The sequence below is a fragment of the Strix uralensis genome, chromosome 7 (assembly GCF_047716275.1).
Source record: "Strix uralensis isolate ZFMK-TIS-50842 chromosome 7, bStrUra1, whole genome shotgun sequence".
NCBI lineage: Eukaryota > Metazoa > Chordata > Aves > Strigiformes > Strigidae > Strix > Strix uralensis.
Window position 1 is genome coordinate 25928880 of NC_133978.1, and position 10901 is coordinate 25939780.

The 10901-nt window shown below is 40.7% G+C and overlaps 1 protein-coding gene across 1 annotated transcript in view; it reads right to left on the reverse strand.

The window, feature by feature from the left end:
• The window catches only part of KNDC1 (kinase non-catalytic C-lobe domain containing 1), a 70468-nt gene extending 64308 nt beyond the window's left edge, over positions 1 to 6160 (reverse strand). The window contains exons 1-2 of the mRNA XM_074875012.1: positions 5967 to 6160; positions 1064 to 1262 (exon numbers count right to left, since the gene is read on the reverse strand). Coding sequence (XP_074731113.1) covers positions 1064 to 1262; positions 5967 to 6068 — 301 coding nt within the window. The 5' untranslated portion in view covers positions 6069 to 6160. The remainder of the gene's footprint in view (positions 1 to 1063; positions 1263 to 5966) is intronic.
• Between the last annotated feature and the right edge of the window lie 4741 nt (positions 6161 to 10901).

The following is a 10901-nucleotide window of genomic DNA, read 5'->3' on the forward strand; positions in this document are numbered from 1 at the left end:
TGAAGATATATTTTCATCTTTATTAATTACATGTTATGATTTTGCATGCTTATTTGAAATTCTATCTTTAATTCTAAAGAAGGCAACAAATATTCATTTGCTGCAAAGCTACCCTACCCCATTTTTTTCCAAGTACTGTGATCTAGATTTTGACTAAAAGAATAAACACTTATTCTGACATAGGTTTAAAAATAAATTAGGTTAAAGAAAGCATAACAAAAACCTGTGTATATGGACTAGAGTGGTTCTTCTGGTTAAAAGCTGACATAATTTTAAAAGGACTACAGAATAAGACATGAGGGGGGGGTGGGTGTTGCTTTGTTTTGTAATATCCCCAACAGGCCCAAGACAAAGACTACGTGGGTCATGTGAGAAAGGAACAACAATAACATGCTTTTTTGTGCTGAAATCAGAAGTCATTTTTTAAGTTAAGCATTCCCGATTCATCTGCTACAATACCTGAAGATCTTACATGCTACTACATACTGTTTTTTAACATATTAAAATTCATTTCTCAGCTAGTCACCACACTTGCTGAGTCTAAAAATCATGACTTAAAAAAAAAATCCTTTATTCAAGAGAACTCTTTTCTTTCTAACAGTGAATATGCACTAGAATTGCCCCATTATCTATGGCCACAATCATCAAGATGCACTGAATGTCAGATTTCTCTAGAAATTGAACATATCTATGAAAGCAGAAGAACTGGAAGAGACCAAGAACATGCTTTACACAGGTAGAGACTTGTGCACAGATACACAAATACATAACCTACAGTTTTTAAAATGGAGATAAATTACATTGCCCTGGATTACATTCCCCTGGATAAGTCTTTAACTAGGAAGAATCTTCTAAGCAAACTCATGAAAGCCTTCGTTCATCAATTACAAAATTGAGCATGTAATTTCATAGTGACCTTTACTCACCCATTCCTTAAACAAGTTTTTGTTTTCTCTTTATTTTAATCACAAGTCTTAAGAATAGAATATCATGCTTTACTACAGTCTCTCACTATGAGTATCCATAGTTCTAAAACAAATGGCCTGGAAACACAAATACTTACCACTGAGCTGTTCCATGAAGCATACATTGCCATTGGTGTTAAAAGCCAAAGTGTCAGGAGTGATGCAGAGTGTCTGGAAGATTGCAGAATGGGCAATACTCTTCAGAGAATGGCAACACTCCAGGCAAATTGCCCAAATATCTTGCTCAGTAAGACAGCTATCCCGCAGTGACAAAATATCAGCAAGGGACACATTCTCCTGCCAAGATATGAATTCATAAATTATTCTGGGTTTCATGACACTACTTTGTGTATCATAGATTTCATTTGACACAATTGGCTACGAGTAATGTTTCCAGCAAGTTCTCAGACTTTCTAGGACACTGATTAACACCCCAAGAAACACCAAGTGCATGACTTTGCTCTTAACACAGTCTCTTAAGAAGCAAAGTTAACCTGAACAAAGGTATGTTAATATCAAAAAAATACCTACTATGGCAGCTATGTAAGTTATATAAACATTGCATCAAAGTTAGGGAAACAGACCATTTGGAGGTAAAAGCAGAGAGACTATGTTAAAACATTTTGTTTAACCCATGTCTCCTTTAAGGTCTCCCAGGTGCCTTTGGATAAACTACTTAAAAATTCTCTTCACAGCAGTTTTCCCTACCATCTGTGATCTAGGAAAAAGTAAGTACCCTCTAAATTAACCTGTCTTAAGAATGATGCTTTTGTGAAGTTTAGTTGTGTAGACTGTTTAATAAACACTCAAAAGCTAAACAAGCCACACTAACAGTGTTTTTATATTTTGACTTAAAACCGAACACTTTGGTTGCCCTGGTCTCCCCATTACACCCAGAGCTCTTAGTGGTCAAAAATAGCTCATGCACTTCGTTTCTAAGTTACTGTCCTAAACTATAAGTCAACTTCTTTTGACCCCATCATCACAGCAAGGCTCTGAAGAGTACAGTTCCAAAAAAATGTGACTCTGCTGTGGCTTTTCTGGTCAAGATGTTCAGAAACAGTGTTTAGTTCAAAGCAGCTAGCTTTTCTATGTACATTTTTTAAAATACAAAACTAATACATTACCCATAGCTACAGAAGTAAAGTTTTCATGAACTGAAAGGAATGACAAAAAACCACACAAATATCAATTCCATCTGTAAGGAGAAAAAAGCTAACAAAAAAGTAAGCATCTACAGAAGTTACTTTGAATCAAAACTATACCACTATTAATTACACATATTTTCTTATTTATATATAGCAATTAAGACTAAAGACTACATTTCTGAATGATATTAAATATACCTTGAATTGAAGATGTAACTGCACATTACTTAGAATATAGAAAAAAGAAAGCATGTCATTGGCAGCAAAATAGAATGTGAGGTACCTTACAGCTCAGAAAACTGTAGTGGTTTAAACTTTTAGCGCCTTGGAAAACAGAGTTATAACTTTCTTTACATACCTCAGTACTGGAGAACATCAGTGATATCTGGATTACCATTTACAGAAGGGTTAACAGCTCGTTAACATGTTTTTCAGAGAACCAAGTATTGCACTCATAATATCCTTCAAACAAGGACTAACCCTTAGTCCAATAATGTATTTTGTTTTTTACTCTGAAGTATAATGCTTAATAAATGCTAGAAAAAAAACAGGTAGGAAATAAAGCACTTACTATTATTCAAGAAACTTAACTTCTATTTTCAATATTCTAGTTCTCATGAATAGTTTTCGAGAGATGGATTGACCTACTAATGGCATTATTACTACAGTGCCTTCTAGCAGTAATCATGGACCCCAGTCTCAAAGAGTTCAGTCCTACATAACAACAAACAGCATAAGCCCTTACAGTTCAGGTACATGAGTCAAAAGATCTCATTTTCTCTGTGCTGTGCTCAGCACCATATGTGTAATGCTGCCATCAGATTTTTGAGGGTGTATGAGGAGGTTTTACACATCTTTACAGGGAATTTGTTCCAAGCATGAAGGGCAGCACAGAGATTCCTGTATCTGAAAGCATAAACATATGACAAGGAGCTGGACCACAAACCATTAGGCTTTGAAAGTGACCAAACTGATAGGTAGGATGAGGACAGGCTTGGAAAGGAAAGACAAACTACTCATTCTGGCCAACCAAAAAAAGGTTTTTTTAAAAAAGAAGAGAAATAAGTTCTATGATCAAAGCAATGCACTAGTACTTTTTATTTTTTAACTCTCCTAGCATCATCCAGCTAGATGACATGATGGCATTTGCCAAAACCACAAAAAAATGTTTCACTAATCAAGTTGCAAAATTACGAGAGTTTCACCTGTGCATATGGACAAGAAAGGCTCAATTTAGAGATTATGTGAAATAAATAAAAACTGCAACCTTTAAGACAGTCTCAATATCAAATTCCAGTCACAATCAGGACTTGATAGAATTTGAGTCAAGCTTTGAGGCTGAGCTCAATAGCAGATACTAATTGTCAATAGTTGATATCTACAGTTTAAACCTACAAAATCATCTTTGCCTTGTGGTTATTTGGGGAGTAAATGAAAGATGATGATGATGATCTCATGTCAGACAAACTTATCTTCCTTCCAGGGGCCTGGAAAGTTAGGCAATACAGAAAAAAAAACAAAGGAAAAAAAAGATAAAAAAGGCCTATGAATGTTCAGTGGGTTCCATCAGCAATGGATGGCTAAGTGAAGATAAAAAACAAAGCAAAACACCACCACCATACAGCAAGCCTTCCTCCTTCCAATGCTGCAGGACATTAAGTTATTTACTTCACATAAACCATGTATTTCTCAGATGACCGTACCACCTTAGTAGGCGAAGGCGAAGCAAGGCCTTTGTAGAGAATGAAGCACTGAAAACAGAGACACATACATTTGACTAGTTTACAACCCCAAAGCAATACAGAAACGAAGTTTTTGTTGTGGGGAAGAAAAAGAAAATCCTTTTAACACCAGAGTTTCTGGCAAGCTGAAGCTTCTGGTGAGCCACAACTTCAGTACTTTGGACCACTGAAAGTTGGTTCACTCAAATTGCAGGAAGACTCAAGTGTGTTATGTAAGAGATGCTGATGCCTTTTCTCTCATCTCATTATCAGTAAAAGACACTAGTAAAAGCAATTAGTGTTTAATAACTACAAAAAGTGAACTGGTCAGATGACTATGCTTTAATTATTCACTTCAGTTCTCAATTTTCCCTTATATTTTCTTCAGAAAGTATAAACCAGTACAGTAGCATATAATTAAGCAGAGGAAGAGAGAGCAGGAAGAGAATACAAATTAATTTGCCACAGACAACTTCCTAAAAAATTTGAAATTAAATATTAAGGACTGCAAGACAAAGAAAGTCCTAGCAAAGAAACGCATTTGAAATACAGCCTCACCCTCAGTATTTCCTACTCTTCAGCTCAGGCAGCTCCCTGCTTCACATAATGAATGGCTTTTGTAAACCACATACATCAGACACCAACCTCACTCCTTACGCTATGTACAGTGATAAGAAACACAGGCTCCACTAAATGACTAAGCAGCTAAGAGTTAGGTACATCAGCATTTACAGCTTTCTGGAACCTAAGTCTTTTTGTGAAGATAATTCACACAAACTTCAAAACAATTTATTCCAGAATCACAGAAAATGTGGCAAACACCATGCATTAAATTCATCACATTTGAAGAAAAACACTGGATTGCCTGGGTAAGCTCACTAAGTACTCTTCAAAGCAGCCCTTTTTAATTAACTTTATTTAATCACCAGGTGATAGGTCATGCTCATTCTCTCAACAAGAATATTGAAAATATTCATGTGCCTAGAATAACTAAATAGAAGGGACTGGTGGGAACGCAGTCAAAAATATATATTGAGCAGGTGAGAAAAATGGGCTCAGGTCTTCCTCACACAGAAGAGTTGACCCTCAGCCTTCTCCCATCCTGAAAAAATACTCTAAATATTTAAGCTACTGTGTAAAAAGGAGGCTACTACCACCTTCCTTCTACATTTGGCATGAGCCAGTCTGAGAGGGCCTACTCCAGTGAACACTACACATGTCGGGAGGACGAGCCAAACTGCTGAGCCATTAGATGATTTATGAAAGCTGGAGGGGACTTCTCATTTTCAAACTCACTTTTAAATCCTGATTCAGCTTGGGTTCTTGACATAGCAAATAAGAAAGTTTGCAAGGTCTGGTTTGGGGAACAAGTGACTCATACACGGTTCACCAAATGTTTACTTAACAAAAGCGGAAAAACCCAAAACATTTGGCCAAATATTCACTAGGGGGTAAGGAACACACTTCATATGGAAAGATACAAATGAGCAAGAAGAATAAAAAGCAAGTGCAAAACCAAGTACAAATCCAGACAAACATGACAACAGTACTAGGTTTAGCTACAGGTTATTTGGCATAACAACTGAACAAACAGATTTAACAGTTTGTGTTTTGGCTTTTTTTTATTTCCCAGCAACAAAGGCCTTTTTACACTGGACAGCAAGAAATGGCTGTATGAAAATCTGGTTGGCAGGTACTGGAAACACTTTTGCTAAGAAATTTCCCTTTATCAGGTGTGACAAGGACACATACTTCCCGACTGCAGCATTAATCCACGGCTACGACAGGACACGCTCCACACTCGAGGACCATGACTTCGCTGTTCTGTGGAGAAGGCGCATGGGGCACTAAGCCCAAGTTGGTAACTGGGATCACGGGGCAGGAGAAAGCGAGGAACCCATGACACACGGAAAGCAAACCGTTATGCCGACGCGGCCTGGCCGCTCCCGGCGGGGCGGGTGAGCCCCCGGGCTCCGGCCGCCCCCGGGGCCCGGCGCAGGAGGCGGACTGCCCTCACAGCGCGGGAGAGGAAAGGAGACGCCTCGGGGAGGGGGGACCGCGGGCTGCCCCTGAAGCCGCCTCGCCACAGGTGAGCGCAAGGGCGGCGGCGGCTCCGCACCTGCCTCACTCACCTCATCCTCCAGCAGCGTCGGCAGAGGCTCGAAGTCGTAGCAGTTCACCTCCTCCTCCTCCTCCTCGTAAAACACGTCCTCTGCGGCGCCGACAGCCTCCATTCCGCCCGCCGAGGGAGCAGAGGCTTCACCTCCGCAGCCTCCCTACGCGCCCGGAGCACGGCCCTCGGCCCCCGCCGCGGCTCATCCCCACACCCGCCCGCGGGCTGACCCCAGGGCGCCGGGCCCGCACGCCCGCCCCGCTTTAACCCCTTCCCCTCCCGGCGGGGCCCGACCGCGGGGCGCCCCCTGCTTCTCCTGCCGGCCCGCCGCCGCCCGCTTAAGCCCTCGGCTGGGGCAGCGTTGCCATGGCAACGCGGCCCGCCGCCGCCGCCTCGCCCGTGCGGCGCGGCCTCACTGCGGCGGCTCCCGCCCTCCTGCGGCGGCGCCCGCCCCCGCCGCCCGCCTCGCCCCCCGCCCCGCCGCGGCGTCCCCGAGAGGCGCCGGGGGCCGGTCGCCAATGCCGGCGTGTCCCCCGCGCCCCCTCCTCCCCGCTCACGGTGAACGCTCGGCAGGAGGGCGGTGGGGTGGCAGTGTGGGCCCTGAGGGGCGCGCCCGCCGCAGTGCCAGCGGCGGCCGCCGGGGCCCCGCGGGAGCTGGGGCCGGACCCTGCCCGGCTGCGCTTTCCGGGCGAACTGGGGGCGGCGGGAGGGAGGGCTAGTGTCGGGGGAGAGGCCGGGGCAGCGGCGTTGCCGGGCGCCTGAGGTGCTGACGATCGCTATGGCCAGAGAGCTGCTCCCGCCGGCGAACGATTCCCTCCCGTGAGGGCACCTCGGGCGAGTTTAAACCCCCGCCCTGCCTGCCCCAGTGCCTCGGCCTCGTTTTACTGCCACCGGCTCTCCAAATCACTGGAATTACTGGATAAACCACAGCGTTTAAAATCAGGCAGGTGACCAGATATTTGCATGATCATGGCCATAACTCCTGACGCAGTTCAAACTATAAAGCACAAACAAAACAATCCGGTATTATCAACTTTTTTTTCATTAGCCCTAGCTCGTTTTAGCTATCCACAGGGCTTAAAAATAACTTCGTTAAGACTCCCTTTGAAATTGAAGGTTCAAGGATTCCTGCGAAAGTACCACCTGCATAGGCACATTTTTGTTTCAGGTAAACCCCACTGGAAACCGCAAGTGGTGGTGTGTAAACAGGCCGTAGCCATTCCCCTTTCTGCCTGGGAAGGAGAATCGACATTTGATAATGGACAAGTAACTGCATGTGCTGCACGAACCCCTGAGCAGGTATCCCCTGATTTAACTTTAAACGTGTGCAACCACATTGAAATCTTACATGTCCATCTTAACCAGTGTGGTGGAAGGAGAGAACAGACTGTTTTCTCCTGTAATTAAATTTCACAACTACAGGTACTTGGAAAATAATAGTGCCATTTTCATTATTCTGCCTTCCTGTATTCCTATAATTCTATGTCAAGATAGAGTATGTTAATGAATTAATCTGTGCACAGTACATCAAGCAAAGCAGGAGTTTTATATTCTTTATTGTATGTAGTAATCTTTGGAAAAGATTAATACTCTATTAAAATATACATTAACAAACACTGTGAAGCAAACAAAGATACTTTGATTAACTGCCCCATAAAAGTCATCCTGCAGCAGTTGTAAGATTTCTCCCAATTAAACATTAATTGCATACATTCCACAGTTATGGCATGCTACTGAGAAAAAACCCAACCTCAGGCAGATTGGAGTCTTCAATATATATGCTGTCTTCTTACTAACATTTTTGAATGAAATTGATGTGAACAAAATGTATGTATACTTATAATTTGGTAACTCAAGCTTTTAATTGTGAACAAATATTAACGCATGGGAAACAGTGGTGCTTCTGAAAATAAAGCCCAACATGACTCAAGAAAGAGTATTATTATAAAATGTTTCTTAAAATGTATTTCACCAGCATATTTGGCAAAATGTTTTCCTCAGGCAGCACAGTCTACCCAAGCAGAACCCTGAATTCTGGACCCTTATGGGCTGGACTCATAACTGCACTGTAAAGAAAAAGAAAAGAGAAAAATGTCTCTGGTGCGTAAATTAGGTATAAGATCTACACTCATCCATAAATACATCTTAGACGAGTGCCCCACTGCAGTCACCGCTTAAGCGTTCACAAACATTTTTGAAAAATGATAGTTTAAGTCAAACCTATGGATGCTACATGAAAATTCACATGCTAGTTTTGAAAGGATCAATATTTTTTTGCTGAACAAGAGAAATTCCCTTGCTAAAAGCAATTGAGCGATAGGGCATTTCCCTGTAAGGTTAGCAGACTCAAGTTCAGACACCTGTCCTGCATTATTTGGACCTTGAATCTAGGCTTGTGTAGATTTTTGTCAGAGTAAGTGACTAACTGACAGTATCCAAGTGATTTGTGATTCTTGAGACCTATCTCACCGTTGCTCTGGTTAACTTACTTGCTCTACTGAAGAACTACTTATACCAAGTGGAATATGTACAAAGTGGAAAAAAAACCCCACAGGATTCCTCTGTAAATGAAAACTTGTAGAGGACTCAACCTTATCACACGTGCCTTGATAGGCAGGACAGAACAGCCACTGCAACTAATATGGTTTGGTAGATTTTTCCAGAAGCTATACTAAGCCTCTGCTGTCATCAGTAATTCTGTTGTTTTGCTTTCCTCATTGGTCTCATGGTTGAGACAACTGTCAGAAAATGCATTGTAACTTGTTTGATACATTCATGTAGCAATTCTCACAGTAGAATATTCATTCTTATTAACATCTGCAGTTAATCATGGCCCACGGGAATTGTTGGAGGACACGCAACACTACACAGTTCAGCATTAGAGAAAACCCCACATGTAGATGAAGCTGTCAGTTTGTCTGCAGTCATATTTTCCATTCTTTCTTTTCCACAGTATTGCTTAAGAAAGTTAAAGTTCTTAAGAGGTCTTTATAGAGTATTGGTAGGCATTTTTTGAAAGACATTTTGATGGATATATGAGTGTGTGTGGAAATAATCCTCTGAGTCTGAGGTTGGCTGAACATGCAACCAAATATCATATTAAAACCAGAAATATATAGAACAGCAATCAGGTTCTCAAAGGCAGAAATAAAAACATTGCTTTGCAGTAATAATATTCTATATCCTGAAAAGAAATAAGAAATGTTAGCATAGATTAAAGGAATATACTGTGACTAAAATTGTTTTGGTAAAGGATATCTGAAACAGGTTTCATTATGGAAGTACCAGAGAGAGGTTTAATTTCCCTGTGATCAGATTTTTGATATGAACTGAAATCTCTTTAGCAACAATTACACCAGGAATCACAATTATTAGAGATTTTGACTTCTTAATTGTAGATTAGAAATGAAAAACTACTAAGGAAAGGTAAACTCCAGGTATAGTGTAGATATTGTACATGAGAAACCTCTCAAACAAAAAGTCATTGAATCAACACGGAGGTTTGTGTCTTAGACTTGGTGTATGATCACAGACAATACAGAGGGACTGGATCAAATACATCTGATTTCAGTCTTCTCACAGTTTTAGCATGCTCCCCTTAAGCTGTATCTTATTTGTAGTAAATGCAGTAGAGTTAGGGCAATTTGTCATTTTCACATAAGCAGTGTTTGCAGCAGAATAGCTGACTTGATTTCTGTCTCTGCCAGCAGCCGATAGCAGATGTCTAGAGAAGAGTGTAGGAACAAGGTAGTTATATACTATGCTCTTCCAGTACAATCTCACAGCCTCCAAAGAGTCACAGTTCAGATATTCCCTAAGGCAGTGGTAGTGTCTACTGGTTTAAGAAACACTGCAATATTTTTCTTTAATGAATTTGTTCATTCACTTCTGAGTCTGAATCGTTTTACTATCCACCATATCCTATTGAAAAATTCCTCAGCTGACTCACTCACACATTGCATAAATTCTTTGTTTCATTTGAGGCCCCTAATTTCTTGTATTGAAGAGGTGGTGGATAGATTCTCTACTTATCATCTTTCTATCATTTATGATATTAAAGTGTTGTCACATCTCCCCTAGTTTTATCTTTTCAGATTGAAAGGTCTGGGTCTAGTTGCTCATTCACAGAATAGAAATTATTCTGTGACTTTGATCATGCTTTAGCACTTCACAGTACTTTTTCTAATTGTGTCATTATGTAATAAAAAATTGTGAAAGAGGAGGTTGGAATGAAAAAAAAAGAAGAAAAGAGAAAGAAAGAAAGAAAGAAAGAAAGAAAGAAAGAAAGAAAGAAAGAAAGAAAGAAAGAAAGAAAGAAAGAAAGAAAGAAAGAAAGAAAGAAAGAAAGAAAGAAAGAAAGAAAGAAAGAGAAAGAAAGAAAGAAAGGGGAAGGAAGGAAGGAAGGAAGGAAGGAAGGAAGGAAGGAAGGAAGGAAGGAAGGAAGGAAGGAAGGAAGGAAGGAAGGGTAGGCTCTCAAGAGATTTTTGTAAAGAATATAATAATGACCTGCAAACTTAAAGGAAGTACTTCTCTTAACTATGATTTACTGATTTAGTTATGAGCCTCATGACTTTTATTTCCAGATCTCTGCATTCATGGGATATTGTCAAAAAATAATTCAGTGGGCACTAGCCACAGAGAATACATTAATAGGAATTCAGGGAGTGACTGCCAGCACCTCTGTCTCTGCAACATAATCTAAATACAAGCTACAGGAGAAAGGAAATTGTATAGGGTACTACTATTAGCTGCTTTGTGCCATTTGAGATGTCTTTCATGTACTTTTGTAGGTTTCTCCTTTTCATTATAGCACTTTGGTTATTCTTTTTAATAGATTATATAATCATAATTGACTATTAAAATTTTGGAGTACCAGCCTTGTAGATGAAAGGTACACATTTGTTACACTGTAATTAGATTGTACATTCTCCTTTTAAGAGTTTTCATTTAATGG